Source organism: Trichomycterus rosablanca, chromosome 2, assembly GCF_030014385.1.
Source record: "Trichomycterus rosablanca isolate fTriRos1 chromosome 2, fTriRos1.hap1, whole genome shotgun sequence".
Taxonomy (NCBI): domain Eukaryota; kingdom Metazoa; phylum Chordata; class Actinopteri; order Siluriformes; family Trichomycteridae; genus Trichomycterus; species Trichomycterus rosablanca.
In genome coordinates, this window is record NC_085989.1 from 9347061 (window position 1) to 9368814 (window position 21754).

At 39.4% G+C, this 21754-nt stretch overlaps 1 protein-coding gene across 2 annotated transcripts; it reads right to left on the reverse strand.

The window, feature by feature from the left end:
• Positions 1-1738: 1738 nt before the first annotated feature.
• clk2a (CDC-like kinase 2a) lies at positions 1739-21159 on the reverse strand. Of its 2 annotated transcripts, XM_063010963.1 has the most exons (13): positions 21070-21159; positions 17448-17641; positions 14123-14351; positions 11656-11746; positions 10806-10872; positions 9875-9991; positions 9519-9685; positions 8278-8372; positions 8023-8152; positions 5164-5246; positions 3718-3797; positions 3025-3115; positions 1739-2902 (listed from the first exon to the last, which is right to left on the reverse strand). In XM_063010963.1, exons 2-13 carry the CDS (start codon positions 17639-17641, stop codon positions 2711-2713), a joined length of 1536 nt encoding a protein of 511 aa, XP_062867033.1. In that variant the 5' UTR covers positions 21070-21159; the 3' UTR covers positions 1739-2710. The 2 variants fall into 2 exon arrangements, with proteins under 2 accessions (XP_062867033.1, XP_062867034.1); XM_063010964.1 differs by lacking the exons at positions 11656-11746; positions 17448-17641; positions 21070-21159 and having other exon boundaries at positions 14123-14180.
• Between the last annotated feature and the right edge of the window lie 595 nt (positions 21160-21754).

Consider the following 21754-nt stretch of genomic DNA (forward strand, 5'->3'; position numbering starts at 1 on the left):
CGGAGTTCCTCTGGGTGCAGGACAATACCTGGCCTCATGTAGCCAGAGTGTGTAGCACTGACACCATTTACAGGCCCTCACGTTTCTCAGAGCTGAAGCCAACTGAGAACCTCCGGGACGTTATCTATCTTTGCCTCCGATGCCACCAAGTAGCACCACAGACTGTCCCCAGAAGCTCACTAATGCCCTGATCCAGGTCTGAGGAAAGATCTCTGAGGACACCAGCTGCTGTCTAAGCAGCAGCATGGCCGGATGTTGTCAGGAGCACATACAGGCATGTGAGAGGCTATACACACAACACAAAAGTCACGTTATGAGTTACTGTAATAAAATGTATGCTAACTGGATCAGCCTGTGATTTAATTTTTTTTTTACTTTTCTGAGTAATTTTGAATCCAGGCTTTGATGGGTTGATGATTTTGGTTTCCACTGACCGTTCATCAACAAATTACATAGTTTATAACAGTAAAAATTTGGAGCTGGAATATCATGTTCATTGAGATACAATGTGAGATTTAAGTGTTTTCTCAATTTTTTTAGCAGTATGGATAGATTAGATAGATAGCTAGCGGATGGATGGATAGATAGATACTTTAAAGATTAGATAGATAGATAGATAGATAGATAGATAGATAGATAGATAGATAGATAGATAGATAGATAGATAGATAGATAGATAGATAGATAGATAGATAGATAGATAGATAGATAAAAATACTTTATAGATAGATACTTTAAAGATAGATACAGATAAATAGGATAGATAGTTTAGAGATAGATACTTTATAAATAAATAGTTACAGATAAACAGGATATATACTTTATAGATGGATACTTTAAAGATGGATAGTTTAGAGATAGATACAGATAAATAGGACAGATACTGTAGATACTTTATAGATAGATAGACAGATAGACATAGATAGATAAATATAGATAAATATAGATAGACAGACAGATAGACATAGATAGATAGACATATATATAGATAAATAGATAGACAGACAGATAGACATAGATAGATAGACATATATATAGATAAATAGATAGACATACAGTAGATAGATAGATAAAGAGACATATATATATATATAGAGAGAAATAGATAGACAGATAGACGTAGATAGATAGACATATATATAGATAGAAAGACATAGATAGATGTATAGATAGATAGATAGAGACAGATAGATAAATAGATGGACAGATAGATAGATAGATAGACATAGATAGATAGATATAGATAGACAGACAGATAGATAGATATAGATAGATAGATAGACATAGATAGACAGACAGATAGATAGAGATAGATAGATATAGATAGATATAGATAGATACAGACAGACACTTGGTTCACATGCCGATGTTGCTTCCAAAAGAGTGGTTTGGTACTGAGTTCAAACAGGTTGTTCGCTGAGCCTGTGGAGCCTACTGCTTCATGGATGAGGTGTTTAGGTGCTCCTAAACATTTCATTTTACAAGGACAACTGAATTAACACTTGGATCGTTGTTAACCCAACTACCCTTTCTGCTGCGAACGTTTGCCCTGTAAGAATAGTTGAAATGCTTTATTTTACGCAGCAATTGACAAGAGATGTGGTTGAAATTAAGATGAAGAGGAAGCCCCCTCTCTGTTTGCATCAGAAATAAATTAAAATAAAAGACAATCAGTCTAATTGAGAGAATTCTCAAGATGCCTCTCGTTTTCTGCCACGACTTAAACAAACACCAGGCAGACAGACAGAACCTTTATTCTATACAATCAGATACATATATATTTGTATGTACAGATTTACACATTTATCTTCATATAAAAACGCAAAACAAAAATAATGCTGGGTGAAATAAATACTGTAAACCTGTGCTGGCAATAATGGCAAGGGCACAAACTCTGTGCTTCATTACATGAAAAAAAGCTCAAACAGTTCAATACAAAACAAGTTCGTGTGTGTTTCTTAGCCACACTCAATCATGACAATTCAAAAGGAGTCTTTAAAAGTTTGCGCTAGATTGGAAAACAGTAGCTCGTGATGGACAGGTCTTTCAAAGAGCAGTGCTTCTACACAAAAGCATCTCTTCGACTGCTGACTGTTCAATAGTGAACGAGCCTACTGGAAGAACTAAGCTTATTCCGGTGAACGAGCGGCACCACAATTTTTATCCAATCAAAATAGGGGGCAACCGTTCCATTTGCTGCTACAATTCATTTTCATATGAATGTTTCTCCAAAACCTATAAAAAATACCATATTTTTGACCTGCTACAACAGATTGAACCAGTCATCTCAATGCAAACTTGGCTGTATATGCCACAGCAGATCCTTAAAACTCCTCCACTACTTTGTATTGTCAACAGTTCCTACCATTTACTCCTGGATGCGTGGAAGACTTTGCTTGAGAACATTTACAAACTGCAGTAAGAATGAGACGTGACGGCTGATGATCTGATAGCTGGGTAAATATTGACCTGCTGTTATAGGACATATAAGTAACAACCCACAACTTAAGACAAAACAATTCCTTATTGTGTCACCTTAAATACTACAGTTCTAGACGTTAAGACCCCTTTAACTTAGTCCACCTTGGTAATACCTCAGTAAAACTTTTACCAGGTGACCCCAAACAGTTTTCCCAACATACCAACTTTAGGATGTCAGAGAAAGCTGCAGCGTTTATGGGTGCTTAACAAAGGCAGGTGGAGCCAAATGTCACCGGCTAATGTCCCGATTGGCTTCCCAGCTCTTTCCAGGCGTCTGATCGCTAGCAGTGACGGGACTTTGGAAAAACGGATGCCTAAGTGCCGCCGACATAGTGATGCGCCTTGACGGCTCATACTCCAGCATGGCTTCGATGAGGTCGAACAGTCTGTGATGCTCCTCAGCCTCAGAAAGAATGTATCGCTAAAGGAAAGAAATAAAAAAAAAAGTATTGTCTTAAAAATGTAACAGCTAAAGTGATTAAGCTTAAAATTGTCAAACAATCATTTCTAAATAACGTCCCCAATTCACAAGCCGCCTCTCACCCGCAAGGGCTTGCAGTTCTCCCGAACGTATCTTCCTGCAGAGGAGCTTTCGTCCCAGTCTAGACGTCCACGGTAAAAGTACTTTTGTTTTCTGTCAGGGTGCAAGAAAAATAGATTATACACACATATTGGGTGACAAACACTTTGACCAGATTAAAAGCAAAGAAAAAAAGTAAATAATTGTAAACCAACACATGTACATTGCCGCAAAAACACTATACGGACCAAGGTACTGGGACGCCACTTCAAATTTTTGAATCCATATGTTTTAGCCAAAACAACTGCTAACAGGTTTAATAAACCAATTGAATAAAGAAAATTATGCCTCCAACTTGGCAGCAACAGTTCAGGAAAGACTAACAGATAAAGCTTTCTTGACCAACATCAGCACCCAGCCACCCACATGCTACTTTGACTGAAAGGGCAGAAATCCCACCAACAAACTGCAAAGTCTTGTGAGAAGGCTTATTAGAACGGTGTCTGTTGTTGTAGCTGAAAAGATCACCCTGCTTTAATTAACATTTGTTTCTGAAATGGGATGTCCAAATAATTTTGGCTATATAGTGCATATTGAAACAGTAATTTAAAAGGAAATAAAGTGAAGAGTTTTAGCATTTGGGTTGCATGCTGATAGTAGCATGTTTTAGGAAAACGCCCGGCCAAATGTATGCAAGTATATTTGCTGCGATTTACCTGGTTTTGCGGATCATCCTAGAAGGGACAGGTCCCAATATTCTCTCCATCATGGCCAAGTGCTCTCTATTATCGTGAGTCTGGTGAGAAGAACAATAGCTTTGATCCAACGATAATAGAAACGATTGTTGTGTGTGTGCCTGTATGTGTATTATATATACTGTATATTTTGTAGTGGATGCTCGGGTGACATTGCGCTCTAATGTGCTATACCACCACAGCTAATACCAACAGCTCTGGAGTTCGAATCTCAGCTTTGCAATTGCCCAACCAGGTCCCTACACATACATGATTGACCAGCTCTTCCACCTTCAGACAAAGGCAAAGAGACCATTAATTAGCGCTGCAATTGTGACCACTGTTGGTCGGTTAAAGGCCTCTGCACAAAGATGGTGGATCAAACGCAATAATGCTCTGCATAAACCCACATCAAAAAGGCTAAAAAACACTGCACACGTGTCGGAGGGGTTGCATTTAGGCCTCTGCTTAGTCAGAGTAGGGGTCTGCAACTGAGTTTGGGAGACAAAATAATTGAATTTCTTTTAGGAACGGGACAGTGCAGAACAAAAGCAGCAATTTCCTAAATTGGTACAGTCTATATACTGTTTTAGTGCTAAGTTCAGGAATAAAAGGTAGTGTTTTAATTGCCTGTATAATAGAGCTAATACAGCAGTAAATCAAAATAATAATAATCTATGGGGCTAGGGGGATGACTTGTCATATATACATATACATCTTGTTTAGAAGCTGGGGTCAGAGCGCAGGGTCAGCCATTGTACAGTGCCTCTGGATCTGAGTGGTTTAAGAACCTTGCTCAAGGACCCAACAGTGGCTGCATGGCAGAGCTAGGATACGAACCCACAACTTTCAGATTGCTCCCAAAGCTCTACCCACTAGACTACCACTGTCTCCAAATATGATATAAATATGATATGAATGTAAAATAGTCAGTCAGTGCATGCATTACTAGATATTACTAAATGACTGGGGAAAAAAATACTGAAGAACGACTGAAGCAAATGAAAGCTGTTGGTATTAGTTAGGGGTGTGTGTGTAAGTACATACACCCGCATTAGACCAGATTTAACTCGAGGTTAATCTCTTTACTGCAATAACACAACAGAACCTGCCTGCCGATGCGAGTCGGAAACATAAAAAGTGCAGGTGGAACAGTTAAACAATGAAAAAAGAGCAGAGTTCTGTAGGTACTCAGTAGTGCAGAGGTCTATTACGCTAATCCTCCACTGTTGGAATCTGGGTTCCAACTCAGCGGTGCAGGCATTGACACAAATGAGAGGTTATGTCTGATGTCGGAAGCCCTAGGATGGATTGGTGCACTGTCCAGGGTATTTTGTCTAGCGCTTAGTGTTTCCAGGTGGAAATGGACCTGTTGTGACCCTGAGCTGGATAAAGCTGTAAAAACAAGATTAAAAAAGTAGTGTGTACCTGAAAAAGTGTAAAGCCAAGGTAGTACTCAAACAGAATACAGCCAACACTCCACACGTCACAAGGCTGGCTCCAACCCAGTTCTGCACACAAATGCATAGCAAGGATACATCAATAACACCAGACACTATGGTTATTCATAATATTGCATTTACAACAATGTGATCATGTTGAAAAACTGAATATAAGCCCTATTAAAACCTTATTTAGTGTGAGGCCAGGATCACAACTTGCAGCAATTAGGGTAGCAATATGGGTTTAACAGGTGTAGCAGTGTTGTTAGGACTTTTTAAAGCCCACAACGTCAATGTTGAGGTGTTTGTTTGTTTTAATAACGCCATGTTATCACATTTCTGATATTCATGGCAGGAATCAGTGTTTTATGCTAGTTTTAGTGGTCTTGTATTATATATTTGTTTTCAGTCATAGTATTGAGGAATTTGACAATTATTTCTGTATTATCCTGGATGAGGATTTTTTAGGCATATGTAGTCTTTGTCTTTATCTGATGTACTTTGGGCATTTGTTTAGGATATGTTTGATAGTGGCTGGGAGAAGTTGTAAAGTAAATGTAAAGCCAACAGTGTCCTGTGATCAAAGCCTATCCAAGAACAACACACTACCATGCCATTACCATGTTAAGTCTGAGAACAGTGCTGAGAATCGTCCACCAGCTCAACAATATCAGGTCAGTGTTTAAGGGGTAGGGTTTGGAAAAAGGCTACAGTCAGTAATTGTATACGCACAAAGGCTTAGCTTATAATGAATAGACATACCAGATAGGTGTACCTAATAAAGTGCTTGGTGACAGTGCAAGTCTATTTAGGATGTAAAGGTTCAGTATTCAAGTCAGTGTGTGGTTTGTTCATCTGTTGACTGAACAAATTCTACTACACTCCCTTTATAACCATGAATAATGAATTTGTGCATTAATCAGTGTTTTTTTTCTGATAACCTGCACCAGCAAAGTGCAGCCATTATCTAGTAGAAAATATTTATAATTCAGTCCAAAGCCCCAAAAAACAGCTATGATTATATGGTATACAATTTGATTTAATATTAAATAGTTACTGGTAGGGATGTAACGATGCACCACAAGACAGGTAAAAATCGATTCACATGTGTAACGATTCAAATCGGTTTACATGTATAATGAATCGAAATTCACTTTAAACAGCAGAGAGAACAGGCGCTATTCACCTCGCCTGGTTGACGTCACTACAGGGTTGCCAGGTTCGGAATTTTCCAGCCAAATTTAATAATGTGAGGATACTTTCTTTATTTGTATTATTCATTTATTTATTTAACGTGGGATTTCTTTCTTTCTTTTTTTTTTACACAAAAAGGGAAATGTGCAGCATTGGTTTGCATAGTTTGTTCCTATCTTAAAAATAAAAGGGCATTCATTATTTAGATAAATTAAAGTTAATTTAGGAATTAGGAATGTCCCGATCCGATCTCAAAGATCGGGATCGGGGCCGATCAAGGCATTTTTTAACTGATCGGAATCGGCTTTACTAAACCCGATCCTAATCCCGATCTTTTGTTTTACATCAGCATGTCCGCTGTGTGGAAATAGTTTGAATTGGAAAGTGAAACAAGTCCAGCAGCGAAGTGTAACGTCTGCACTGTGAGCGTTTCACGAGGCGGTAGTAGCAGAGCTGCGTTCATTACTGTAGAATTGTACTGTTTATATGGTGTGTGAGTCGAGGATCACTCCGGTTTACAAAACAACGTAGTGATGCACTCGTTTAATAAAGAAAGAAATACACGGTATATTCACATATTGTCGGGAGCAGAACACTTTATTAACTTCTTCCGTTACGGTTCCGAATAGCGGACAGCTAGAGCCAAGCACGCTATTCCATGCACTATGGAAGCCCCAAAGGGTCAAAACACATTCACTTCGCATAGAAACATCCATCAAACCATTGTCACAATACAAGCACTTTAAAAACTGGCTTGCCTTCATAACAAAAGAGCCTTTCCATTTTATTTTGGTATTCAGGTTTTACTGTAATGCTTTTAAGTAACTTTTTTTCTTATATTCAAGTTAAGCTGCTACACAGATTTCTGTTCATTTTTAGTGTATCACTGCATTAAACAGATTTTTTTTCTTCGAATGTAAAGTTTAAAGTAAAACTGTAATTATCTCACTCATTTTGATTGATTTTGTAAAAATACAAAACATTAAGCCAATAGCTTGGATGCAGCATTTTTCCGTACAGCACTGCAGAGCTATTTAGTTGTTAAACATATACACTGGATTAATTTGAATAACTGTAATGTACTTGAGGTGTGCACTGTGTGAACAGTATTATCCAGTTCTTATCTAGAAAATACACGTATCGGTTTGAGACTCGGTATCGGATCGGGATCAAAATTAATAATCGGGATCGGTATCGGGAACAAAAAAACGTGATCGGGACATCCCTATTGAGCACAAATACAGTATTTTTTTTTTTAAGACAAACAATCAAAGGAAACTGTCATAATTTGTCTTCAATTTCATTTTGTTTAAAAAAAAAATAGGGAAAAAATAGTATCGTGAACCACATTGCATCGTGGGTAGAGTGTATCTTTATATCCCTAGTTACTGGCAGTATCTAGTTTCCCACCTCATCATGTAATTCTAATCCAGACCATAAGGAATATCAGCATCATTTATAAATGGCTCATCAGTGAATCAAATCATTACTAAAAATTCATCTGATAAGGGGAAAATTAAAAACCCAGAATTAATATATAATTGGTCATTTTGCATAATACTGTGTGTGTGTGTGTGTGTGTGTGTGTGTGTGTGTGTGTGTGTGTGTGTCAAAACAATGGTCTGGAAAACAAACAGGAATATGTACCTACCAAGTATGACCTCAGGTGCACGATAGTGCCTGGTGGAGACTATTGTACTGTGGTGTTCATGGTCAAACGTAGCACTTCCGAAATCTACAACCCTTACTGAAGTGCTCTTCACTAAACGCTCATCCCTCTTCTGAGCCCAAAAAAACAAAAACAAGACATTAAGCCACTTAAACACAAATTAAATACAACAGACAAGATCATAGAAATGTCCGACTTAAATATGATAAAAAAACATATTCAAACCTATTTGCTCACCTTTTCTACGTTGTACGTCATGCTAAAATCAGAGTTGACAAACAGAATGTTTTCTGGTTTTAAATCCGTGTGGGTCAGCTTGTTTTCATGTAAAACTGTAATCAATAAGCAAAGTGTTAAAAGAAGCATATTGCTAATGATACAACTTGTTCTTCACACATGCCACCCTGCCACATTCAAATAACAAGACACCCAAGTACACTCGATCTGATCTGACAATTTGCACATGCATTTCCACATTATGACTGCCACTACCAGCAAATTCATTTCTCAATTTTTTCACATACACATAACCCTCCTGTTTAAGAGTAGATCATAAATAAAAATGATGGTATAAAATAGAATTAAAGATCAACAGCTTATTGTTAATCCCATTGTAAACCTACTTAGTTCTACACTTGCAATCAGAAATATTGAAACCCCCCAACTTAAAAGGTATGATTGTGATGTGTCAATACATATTCTCTCTGTTTACTGAGACTTCTTGTTGTATATTTTAATTCACACACAATAAATTTTAAGAACATAAACTGTCATCATCTTAAGTTCAAATGAAAAACAAAGTTCTTTTGCCGAATGTCCACGTACACTATTATTTAATCCCCAGCCTCAGTACTTAGTAAAACATGCTTTTGCCTTGATAACCTCTAATAAGCGATCTAAGTGCTAACAAGCTTTTGGCACCTCTCTTGTGGAATCTTCACCCATTCTTCTTGTGCAAAGGTTTCGAGCTCATTGAGGTTTGATGGATTTCATACTGCAACTACTTTTGTTTAAACCCCACCAAAGATTTTCTGTGGTATTTAAGTCTGGAGACTAAGAAGATTTTTACTTCAGGGGGTTGAATTTTTCTGACTGCAACTGTATGTCTGACGAGATTATTATGACCATTATATAGTGTAATTTTTCTTTTTAGTAAAACAGTATTATGAGCTTCAAAAGTAAGGTGACCAAGTATTTCTCTATTATATATAACGATTGTATAAAATAGTTGGTTTTGACCTGGTAAACTGCAGTATCAGTATCAGGAATTAGATTCTGAATGCTTTCTAACAGATCTAATTAGAAAATTGATGCTGAATACCAATTGTTTGAACCAATTAGGGTTGAGGAGGCTTTAATCTCTTCAGAAATGTTTTGTTCAAAAATACCCAATATAGTACATTTTATAATTTTAATTAATAATAGTTTTAACAGAAACCAATAAAATATCTGAGATGGTGATACTTTGATGCACTCACATTTGACAGCTATGCAGAGCTGGAAGGCCATGTCCCGGACCTGACTGATTGAATAGGGCACGTAGTTGTTTTCCTTCAGGAAGTCAAAAGTGCTGAGTGCTAACAGCTCAAAGCTGAGACACATGTGACCGTGGTAGTCAAACCAGTCGAACATCCGTACACACAGACTAAAAGACAAGAATAAAAAAGTGCAATGAGTATATCTCAACATATTCTTTACACACAGCACAATATTTCTTAGTGGCTGAGGAAGAGCTTGTGGTGTAATTAATTTTTAAATAGAAATGTGAGGTTAAATAACATCAAAGCACAAACAGTGGAATTAGGGAAAGATGGATTTGTTTTTGTCCTCTTACTTTTTGTTTTCAGGGTCTCGCTCATTAATCCTCTCCAGTACGTTGATTTCTAGCCGTGCTGCCTCCTTGTACTTCTCAACATTTTTTATGATTTTCAGAGCAACATGGGCTCCACCCCTGGATGAAAAGAGAAGCAGTAAGTACTAGATACTACAGAAAACCTTTCATTTTCCCCACATAAATATCCAGTTGCCTGTGTACTATTCCACCTGCATTGTTCATTTGAATTTATCAGACGCACTTATCGAGAGCGACTTAACAGAAGTGCTTACTCTAGTACAAATATACACCGGTCAAGGAACATACATCTACTCAAACAAAAGTATAAGTAGAGGGTTTTTTTGTTTATTTATTTATTTATTAGAAATTTAACGTCATGTTTTACACTTTTGGTTACATTTATGACAGGAACGGTAGTTACACATTACACAAGATTCATCAGTTCACAAGGTTATATCGAACACAGTCATGGACAATTTTGTGTCTCCAGTTCACCTCACTTGCATGTCTTTGGACTGTGGGAGGAAACCGGAGCACCCGGAGGAAACCCACACGGACAAGGCGAGAACATGCAAACTCCACACAGAAAGGACCCAGACCGCCCCACCTGGGGATCGAACACAGGACCTTCTTGCTGTGAGGCGACAGTGCTACCCATTTAGCAACCGTGCCGCCCATATAAATTATAAATAGATGCTTTAAGTTGGATTTGATAAAGCATTACATCTGATAGTTACATTTTCCACCTATTCCAAGTGTCCACAAATAACTTTATAGCTCAAACCTATTAGTATTATTACTATAATAATGTAGAACTTTACACAGCCCACGTAAAAATATCACACAAGCATGATAAACTAGGTAAGAAAATAGAGGTCACTAAAAAGTTAACTTTGTTTTATAGTCATTAACTAACATGCATTTAAATTACCTGCGATGGTCGATGCATTCCATTACCCTGCCGAAGGTGCCCTCCCCCAAGGTTCCAACTATTTCATCTGAGGACAGATAGGGAGAGGGGGAAACATAAAAAGACAGGAGAAAAAAAAAAGAAAGCATTAAAAAAAAGGGTACTGTACAAGCAACAGAACCATAAGGCAGGCGATAAATTACTATTGTCTGTCAAACGCCCTCATTCCCTTGTGGCAACTATCATAACAGGTTAATCTAAAACGAGTGCCCGCTTTTCACACACTCTTATCTCAAGAAAAAAATAAAAAAATAAAGAAAGGGCTAAACAAATCTAAATAAATGTTTACCCTTGTATTACTGTGAAATCTACAAAAGTTAAGGACCCCCTGCTAAACACTACTAATACGCTGAAAAAGAAATAATCAAAGTACCGGTCCCAAATTAATCACTTACGTTAATTTAAATCAAATGACTAATTAGATAAACAAGACCCAAACCAGTTTTTTTTTCGGTAGGAGACTAAACTAAACCTGTCGTAGCTATTCTAGGAAATGGTCAATTAAAAAAATCCTGCTACAGCAGTAGCATCCCTTAAATACATCCCGTAAATCACCCCATCGCCCTCAAAAAAGAAAAAAAGCAAATAGCTAAAATATATATTCACACACACAAGATCTAGAATCATGCCAGAAGACATTCTGATCTATGCTGAGATTTGGAAAGTGCATTTTAGATAGAAATTATCGCAAACGACAGCATAACCTCTTGCCCTTGAGTGTGTGAGTGTGTCTGCTCTGTGCTGCTACTGATAGGGAGAAAGGTTACGATATAAAAGTAGGAGTAGTAGTAGTAGTAGTGGCAGTGTGTACATCTCTCTTGCAGGACGTCGCCACTCCGACAGATCAGGTGACCCTCCTCGTCGTCCCTCACACACAGCGCCCTCGTCCCGCTGGCACTCCGCTGCATTCGGCCCCCGCCAGGGTCACAGGTCACAGCACAACCGCCAATGAAGGAGGGGGGGTGCACCGAGAATGAAGGGGCCACGGCGACGGAGCAGTGGTGGTGGTGTACGTAGGTTTGGTGATCATGGGGCGGTTCATATGACACCACGGGAGGAGATATATAACGATAGGGATATAGTGCAAGGGAACAAGTCAAAATTCACATTTTGTCCCTTTTTTTCTTGTTCTCTACATGTACTTTCCCCCTCAACCCTCTGCCTAGCGCCCCTGACAAAAGGCTCATCAACCTGCATCATAAACATTTATGCATATAAAAGCACACATGAGCAAAAAAAGTGGTAACCATCAAATAATACAAGTTAGTACACATTAAACTTTCCAGTAAAGAAAAAAACAAGCAAGGTGGAGATAAAATATATACCTAAGGACCTTAAACAGTACCTAATGTCTTGTTTTAGCTACACACCATCTCAATGATTTGTAGCTAAGAGAAAGGTAAATTGTAGATAAATCTAAAATCTAGTTCACAACTAGGGATACACCGATACCATTTTTACCCTTCAACACCTTAGCCTCAGGTATAGACCAATACAATACTTTTTTATATTCGCCTATAAATCCTGACATTGATACAATTCCACTTGTGTCACCAATAAAAACGCTTGATAAAGGACTTTTACTAGTAGCCTCACATTACACAATAATGCAAGCTAATCCACAGGTGTTATCAGTACATATTACAGTCAATCAGCCAATGGTGACTGTGTATAAATGCAGAAAGGTAAAGGGCAATACAGGATTATTCTGTATTCTAAAATTCAAGCCAGTAGGAGGTACACTTGTATGGGCGGCACGGTGGCTTAGTGACCCCTGAAAAAGGGAAAAAAGCCGAAAGAAGAAGAAGAAGAAGAAGAAGAAGAAGAAGGAGGTACACTTGTCAGTGCACTCTTAGTTCGTTTTCAAGTATGGATAAAATAAGGAGGTGTGGCAGGATAAGCATCGAACCACATACAGTTCAAGAAACTGTGGGTTAAGGTCCCAACAGCGGCAACCTGGCAGTGGCTAGGCTTGAACCAGCGGCCTTCTAATTACAAATCCAGTCGTTTAATCACTAAGCGACTACTGCCCTCATTTACACATCCAGAGTAATAACTGTGCCACCATCTGGTATGTGGGCCAGAATAATACGTTACCGCAAACCCTAAATACGGGACCAGCCGAAAGACCAAACAATTGGCTCTTTTCCATTGCACAGCACTCCACCACACAATATGGTCTACATTCAAATTCAGTACAGGCTGTACGATACCTAATGTGCTACTGTCTGTTTGTAATTTAAAAGAATGTTTAATTTACAGCAGAAACTAAGAGCTTCTTCATCAGGCACTGCAAAATGCCCCCACAACAATAGCAGTAGCAACAGGGTGGTTTTCAGCTCTATCTACTGCAGGTCTATTTTTCTTCAGACCTGTTTAAGCTGTTTTTTGTATTTCAAGACACTGAAATCCAAATGCAAAAAATTCTATTGAGACCAACATTGCTCTTGCTTGGTGGTACTTGGATACAGTACAGGTGCCCTGGCAATGAAAACAACCACTGAATGCAATACTATGACTTTAAAAATGTACCATACGACAGAGTACTGTGTGATGGAAAAGGACAATTGTACGCATGAAAGCTACTCAGCTTGACCCATGTGCTTAGATGAGATTATTTAGGAAATTGAATGAAAATGACAATCTCTAGGGCTAATTTAAAGAATACCTAGACCGGTTTTGTGTAAACAACAACAACAAAAAACTAACGAACTGGAATTTCAGCTGACACCAACTTTAATAGGCCTATTAAACTAAAGCTGAATTTATTAAAGTGGCAAGAGTGCCTAATTCTACACTTTAGCATTGGACTCAGATATGGTTATTGTACAATTTTGTGGGGTTCAAATTGTGTGTTATATAATTACTGTTGGATGATTGCTAGGCAATAAAAATATGCAATACAACCCTGTGTAAAAGCACCAGTTAACAACACTATCAGCGCGAATGAAGATGCGGTATCGGTGCAACCCTTTTCACAACGATATAAAATAATAAAATGCAATGGCTAAAGAAAAACTCTCTTTTTAAGTAGAGTCAGAATACTCTTTGTATTTTTAAATTTGGCCTTATTTCTTATAAATCTGAAATATTTATAAATTAAAAAGGTAAAAACAAAAGCATACTTACCAATTCCTGGGGCTGCGAAGGAGAAAAAAGTTAAAGAGAAACAGCAAGAGCTGAAAAGATGGAGACAGCGAAAGTAAGAGAGAAAAGGGGGGAGGGGTGGAAAGAAGAGAGAGGGCCAGGCATCAAGACTTGGGTTGGGAAGTACTCACCGAGGTGGATGGGCTATAGGACCTGGTTCTACGCCGCCTTCGTTTGTGCTTACGCCTGCTGCCTTTGTGCCGTTGGTGTGCGCGGCGGTAGTCATAACTGCTCGAGGCGTCGCGTGAATGGAAGCCGTCCTGTGTCCCCCGATCACGTTCTCGGCTGTGATCCTGTCGCCAGTAGCTCTCGCCATAGCGTCTTTCGTATGTCCGGCGTTCCACAGAACGATTGTCGTAACTGGAAATCAAAGAATTATATTCATCAACCTTAATGTGTGCCATAAACAATAGGCAAGTGCTAATGATCTGTATACTGGCCTTGCAAAAACAGACAGACCAACACAGCATACACTCTAGGGATATTGCAGTTTCTCCTCCACTGAAAATTATAATATTGTAAACATGACTAATACAGCACAGTTCATGCTCAGAAGCATAGACCACTGAAGTCGTGCGTCATTCTGTAGTCCTCGTTATGCCCATATTTGGAGACCCGGGTCAACTCAGATTTCCTATGGGAAATTTGAACGGGGTTTTCAAAAAATCGACTCTAACGCATCCTGTGCTAAATAAACATGTTCAGAACCCTGTACGTTTTGTCCTGTGTACATTTTTCTTCTGTACATCACTGGATCCCCTGAATTACGAGGTTGTTAAAGGGTCATAATACTAATAATGCTGGACGTAAGCCAGTGCTACTGCGCATTAATTAGACGTCACTGAAGTACACCAATCGAATTGACTGAAAGAGCGGCCCGCGTTTGGTGAGTACAACCAAAGGCGTAACACCCGACCATCCTTGCTTTCTATTTTATTGTAGCTAGCTACTAAAAATAGCAACCAAAACTTGTGAATATCACCGCACTGTTACACTGGTGAATCACGCTGCTTCGTGCGGTTATTTAAGAGGCTTAAAAAAGAAAAAAAAAGAAAACATTAAGAGGCTTCCAGTTTAGTGACGTCAATTCAGTGTGCAGTAGCGTTAGCTTACATGTAGCAATATTCATATTTTGACTCTTTGACGACTTCATAATTCAGAGGATCCAGTGATAATAGACAGAAGAATCTCCATAAAACAAAACGTAACAGCTCTGGAACATTTTTTATGACTACAGGATGCGAGAGAGGCAATTTTCTAAATCTCCATTCATATTTCCCATTCAAAATTTCTCTTAGACCCGGGTTACCAAATATGGGCATAACAACATGGCGTGGACTACAATATGACGACACGACTTCAGTGGTCTATAGAACAAAAACCGCTCAAGAACGTGGCCATCTGATTGCATTGGAGAGTCAGCTAGATCAGCATCACGGTGTATCAGATCAGAACTGCATTAACAATAGGGGGGGGGGGGGGGGGGGGGATGAGGAAATGCCTTTCCTGACAGCTAGCTCATGTTTTTAAATATTTGTACATCTTATAAACATATGGAACATATGGACAACCAGCATTTAGCAGTGTTTAAGTCAAGGTTTGTCTTGAGTTCTGGGGTGGAGTCCACCTCATGAAAGCTTAAAAACTACAAGAGTTCTCTTATATCAATGCAATTCCAAAATGAAACCAAGCATTAACATGGTAATTCAAGAAGAAACCTTAACTAGCAAAATATGGGGGATGAAAGTGTAGAGAATATCTAAGTGCTGTACATGAACTTGGTAACTACAGTGTATCACAAAAGTGAGTACACCCCTCATATTTCTGCAGATATTTAAGTATATCTTTTCATGCGACAACACTGACAAAATGACACTTTGACACAATGAAAAGTAGTCTGTGTGCAGCTTATATAACAGTGTAAATTTATTCTTCCCTCAAAATAACTCAATATACAGCCATTAATGTCTAAACCACCGGCAACAAAAGTGAGTACACCCCTTAGTGAAAGTTCCTAAAGTGTCAATATTTTGTGTGGCCACCATTATTTCCCAGAACTGCCTTAACTCTTCTGGGCATGGAGTTTACCAGAGCTTCAAAGGTTGCCACTGGAATGCTTTTCCACTCCTCCATGACGACATCACAGAGCTGGCAGATATTCGAGACTTTGCGCTCCTCCACCTTCTGCTTGAGGATGCCCCAAAGATGTTCTATTGGGTTTAGGTCTGGAGACATGCTTGGCCAGTCCATCACCTTTACCCTCAGCCTCTTCAATAAAGCAGTGGTCGTGTTAGAGGTGTGTTTGGGGTCATTATCATGCTGGAACACTGCCCTGCGACCCAGTTTCCAGAGGGAGGGGATCATGCTCTGCTTCAGTATTTCACAGTACATATTGGAGTTCATGTGTCCCTCAATGAAATGTAACTCCCCAACACCTGCTGCACTCATGCAGCCCCAGACCATGGCATTCCCACCACCATGCTTGACTGTAGGCATGACACACTTATCTTTGTACTCCTCACCTGATTGCCGCCACACATGCTTGAGACCATCTGAACCAAACAAATTAATCTTGGTCTCATCAGACCATAGGACATGGTTCCAGTAATCCATGTCCTTTGTTGACATGTCTTCAGCAACTGTTTGCGGGCTTCCTTGTGTAGAGACTTCAGAAGAGGCTTCCTTCTGGAGTGACAGCCATGCAGACCAATTTGATGTAGTGTGCGGCGTATGGTCTGAGCACTGACAGGCTGACCCCCTACCTTTTCAATCTCTGCAGCAATGCTGACAGCACTCCTGCGCCTATCTTTCAAAGACAGCAGTTGGATGTGACGCTGAGCACGTGCACTCAGCTTCTTTGGACGACCAACGCGAGGTCTGTTCTGAGTGGACCCTGCTCTTTTAAAACGCTGGATGATCTTGGCCACTGTGCTGCAGTTCAGTTTTAGGGTGTTGGCAATCTTCTTGTAGCCTTGGCCATCTTCATGTAGCGCAACAATTCGTCTTTTAAGATCCTTAGAGAGTTCTTTGCCATGAGGTGCCATGTTGGAACTTTCAGTGACCAGTATGAGAGAGTGTGAGAGCTGTACTACTAAATTGAACACACCTGCTCCCTATGCACACCTGAGACCTAGTAACACTAACAAATCACATGACATTTTGGAGGGAAAATGACAAGCAGTGCTCAATTTGGACATTTAGGGGTGTAGTCTCTTAGGGGTGTACTCACTTTTGTTGCCGGTGGTTTAGACATTAATGGCTGTATATTGAGTTATTTTGAGGGAAGAATAAATTTACACTGTTATATAAGCTGCACACAGAGTACTTTTCATTGTGTCAAAGTGTCATTTTGTCAGTGTTGTCCCATGAAAAGATATACTTAAATATCTGCAGAAATGTGAGGGGTGTACTCACTTTTGTGATACACTGTATAAATTCTCTGTTGTGTGCACTTACCTCCTAGAACGTGCATACATGCCCTCATGTCTGTGCCCTCGTCCCCTGCGATCCCGATCAGTACTGGAAGAATAGGAGCGTGAACGTCGGTGTCGGGGCTTTCTCACTCGCTCTCTATCTCGCTCACGAAATCGTTCCTGATAGCTGCTGCGGCTGGCACGCTCTGACGATGCATACCGCCTAGAATGAGGCATCTAGGTACATACAGAAGAGACATTATTTACAAGATTAACATGATTGAGCGGAACACAAATGTACAACTATTGATATGTTGCACAAACGTTTTGCTTTTTTATTCAGGGTTACATTTATAACTGATATATGAGCTTGTGGTGTAAAGCCTAAACACTGGGCTCACAAATACATGAGGTGTATGGTGTTATGTGAGCCTAGTAATTCAGGGAACACACATCAGTGCATCCTTAGTTCCAATCCTAAGCCTCTATAAACGCGAGGGTTGTGCCAGGAAGGGCACTCGGCATAAAAACTGTGCCAAATGAACTATGTGGCCTGAGGATCTGAATGGAATAATCAATTTATAATTGATATCAAAAAGAAAACACAAATTGATACGAATGTTTTGCTTACATTTAGAAAGAGATTAGGCGGTACAGCCATATAAAACACGCTAGCACACCACAGCTGACATCTCGAACTTGTCGGTTCAAATCTCAGCTCTGCCATCCGTCAGGTTGTGCTCCTACACTAACAACGATTGGCTGTTGTTCAAGGGAGGGTGCCGAAGGGGATTCCTCATAACTGATGCAATTACAACCTCTGCTGGCTGCACAGAGTTGAGGGATAATGAGGATCAGGGTGTGTCTCTCTGTACACAAAGCTGATGTACATATAAACTCGTCTCATGCAGGTGAGAAGATGAAGTCGGCTACTGCACACGTGTCGGAGGGGGCGTGTGCTAGTCACGGCTCTCCTCAGTCAGAGTGGAGGTCAACATCAGCAGACAGGGAGCGTAATGTAATCGGGTAATTGGATACGACTAGATTAGGAGGAAAATTGGGTGAAAAAAGGGCTTTACTTGGATACACATTACGTGACCGCATCAAATGTTATTATTTAGACAGAAATCAGAGATAAACGACAAGAAAACCTGTTGGGTTTATCTGTTTTTAAATTCACCACATACAAAAATAAGACAATTGCATCAAAGTCTTTCAAAGTCAGAAAGAAAACTGTTTCCTTTCCATACCACTGTAAGCACTCACCAAATACTAAAACAAAAAAACAAGATCGTGTTATACTTTGTCCTGGTAAAAACTGTGGATGGCAGTGTACTATTCAAACTGCAGATGCATTTGAATTGTGCAAATGACAGTCTTCGTGCAAATGATCTGTGAACTAGTCATGCAAACGCTGTCTACATGCAAGTCTGCTCAAGATGTTTATGATGGGCTGAACCTTCTCAAAAGGTCTATTTACCTTGAGTGTGCACATTTACAGAATAGAATAGAATGCCTTTATTTGTCATGTATACATATACAAGTGTACAGTACAACGAAATTCTTTCTTCACATATCCTGGGGTCAGAGTGCAGGGTCGGCCTGGAGCCGAGAGGGCCCAACAGTGACTGCATGGCAGTGCTGAGATTCGAACTCTCAAACTTTGGATTGATAGCCCAACGCTCTACTCACTAGGCTACCCTACATTTACAACTACTAAATGACATTATTCGTAATAGCTTCATACACCGATCAGCCATTACATTAAAACCACCTCCTTGTTTCTACACTCACTGTCCATTTTATCAGCTTCACTTACCATATAGAAGAACTTTGTAGTTCTACAATTACTGACTGTAATCCACCTGTTTCTCTGCATGCTTTGTTAGCCCCCTTTCATGCTGTTCTTCAATGGTCAGGACTCTCCCAGGACCACTACAGAGCAGGTATTATTTAGGTGGTGGATCATTCTCAGCACTGCAGTGACACTGACATGGTGGTGGTGTGTTAGTGTGAGTTGTGCTGGTATGAGTGGATAAGACACAGCAGTGCTGCTGGAGTTTTTAAACACCTCACTGTCCCTGCTGGACTGAGAATAGTCCACCAACCAAAAATACAGTACAGGCCAAAAGTTTGGACACACCTTCTCATTCCTGTGGTTTTTCTTAATTTTTTTTAAATTTTCTACATTGTAGATTAATACTGAAGACATCCAAACTATGAAGGAACACATATGGAATTATGTAGTAAACAAAAAAGTGTTAAACAAACCAGAATATGTTTTATATTTTAGATTCTTCAAAGTAGCCATCTTTTGCTTTAATGACAGATTTGCACACTCTTTGAAATTTTCTCAACCAGCTTTATTAGGTTTCCACCTGGAATGGTTTTCAATGAATGTTTGTGCCTTGTCTAGAGTGAATTTTTGGAATTTGTTGCTTTTTTAATGTGTTTGAGACCACCAGTTGTGCTGTGCAGAGGTAGAGTTGGTAAAATATAAAACATATTCTGGTTTGTTTAACACTTTTTGGTTCACTACATAATTCTTCATAGTTTGGATGTCTTCAGTATTAATCTACAATGTAGAAAATAAAAATAATCAAGAAAAAACATTGAAGAGAAGGTGTGTCCAAACTTTTGGCTGGTGTGTCCAAACTTTTGGCCTGTACTGTATATCCCAGCCAACAGCACCCCGTGGGCAGCTGCTGTGACCACTGATGAAGGTCTGGAAGATGACCGACTCAAACAGTCGCAATAGATGAGCGATCGTCTCTGACTTTACATCTACAAGGTGGACCAACTAGGTAGGAGTGTCTAATAGAGTGGACACTAACACACCACCACCATGTCAGTGTCACTGCAGTGCTGAGAATGATCCACCACCTAAATGATACCTGCTCTGTGGTGGTCCTGACCATTGAAGAACAGGGTGAAAGAAGTCAGTAATTGTAGAACTACAAAGTGCTTCTATATGGTAAGTGGAGCTGATAAAATGGACAGTAAGTGTAGAAACAAGAAGGTGGTTTAAATGTTATGGCTGATCGGTGTATATTATATACAAGCAAATACAATAAATATCACTATAAATAGTTTATCCTCATTCCGTCTTTTAAAAAGAGTTGGAGTGGATTATACAAACCTTGATGATTTAAGTTTAACTGTATAGAAGACAGGCTTTAACAATTTTGTTGACCCAACCTGGCACTGCATCCTAAATAGTATGTAAGAGTATTATGAATCCAACGTATGGTTCATGTTTTAATATACTGTTTAGTACAATAGTATGAAGGTTTGCAGCCAGCCAGACGTTAGCTTTCAAAACAAACAAGGACATTTAAATGAAAATAAAATGAGCACATGAGCCCTCACATAGCTCAGACAGAGTACAGTACATATAAATCCAATCGGGACTCTAAAGTCTAAACAACTAGCGCCTGCTTGTTTTGATAACATGCTAAGTGTAAAGCGCTAGCTCGGCTACGCTAACCCGCCCATGTTCAGGCTGTAAACTGTAGAAACATCCAGTCGCCATCTTGAGCGAGTTAGCAGGTCGCTAGCCCAACGTTTACCGGCCACACAAACGTACAAACCACTCGCGTTTATAGCCGCACTGTGATATATGGAGCCCGCTCGGTGTCAGAATGTAAACAGAATGGTTTTATTACCGTTTTAGCGGCGAGGCCTGTGCGTTTATCCCAAAGAAAATCCGTGTTTGCGTTTCAGCTTCGTCTCTCCAAGCTGAATAGTTAACCAATATAGCGGAGTGAACCCGAAGCTCCGCCCCCTTTACCTCACATCACTCACAGTGATGCGCGTTCACGTACTTCACCTACTCGATGTTGGCTGGATATTTTTGGTTGGTGGACTATTCTCAGTCCAGCAGTGACAGTGAGGTGTTTAAAAACTCCAGCAGCGCTGCTGTGTCTGATCCACTCATACCAGCACAACACACACTAACACACCACCACCATGTCAGTGTCACTGCAGTACTGAGAATTATCCACCACCCATCTAGCTGTAAAGTATCTATCTATCTATCTATCTATCTATCTATCTATCTATCTATCTATCTATCTATCTATCTATGAAGTATCTATCTATCTATCTATCTATCTATCTATCTATCTATCTATCTATGAAGTATCTATCTATCTATCTATCTATCTATCTATCTATCTATCTATCTATCTATCTATCTATCTATCTATGAAGTATCTATCTATCTATCTATCTATCTATCTATCTATCTATCTATCTATCTATCTATCTATCTATCTATCTATCTATCTATCTATCTATGAAGTATCTATCTATCTATCTATCTATCTATCTATCTATCTATCTATCTAT

Bases quoted from the DNA above. Each gene is read 5' to 3' on its own strand.
- clk2a (XM_063010963.1), bottom strand. From the start codon at position 17,641: ATGCCTCATTCTAGGCGGTATGCATCGTCAGAGCGTGCCAGCCGCAGC. The intron at 8,153-8,277 runs GTGAGCAAATAG...TTTTGGGCTCAG, and splicing joins TGACGTACAACGTAGAAAAG to AAGAGGGATGAGCGTTTAGT. The intron at 2,903-3,024 runs GTGAGAGGCGGC...TCTTTCCTTTAG, and splicing joins AGAACTGCAAGCCCTTGCGG to CGATACATTCTTTCTGAGGC.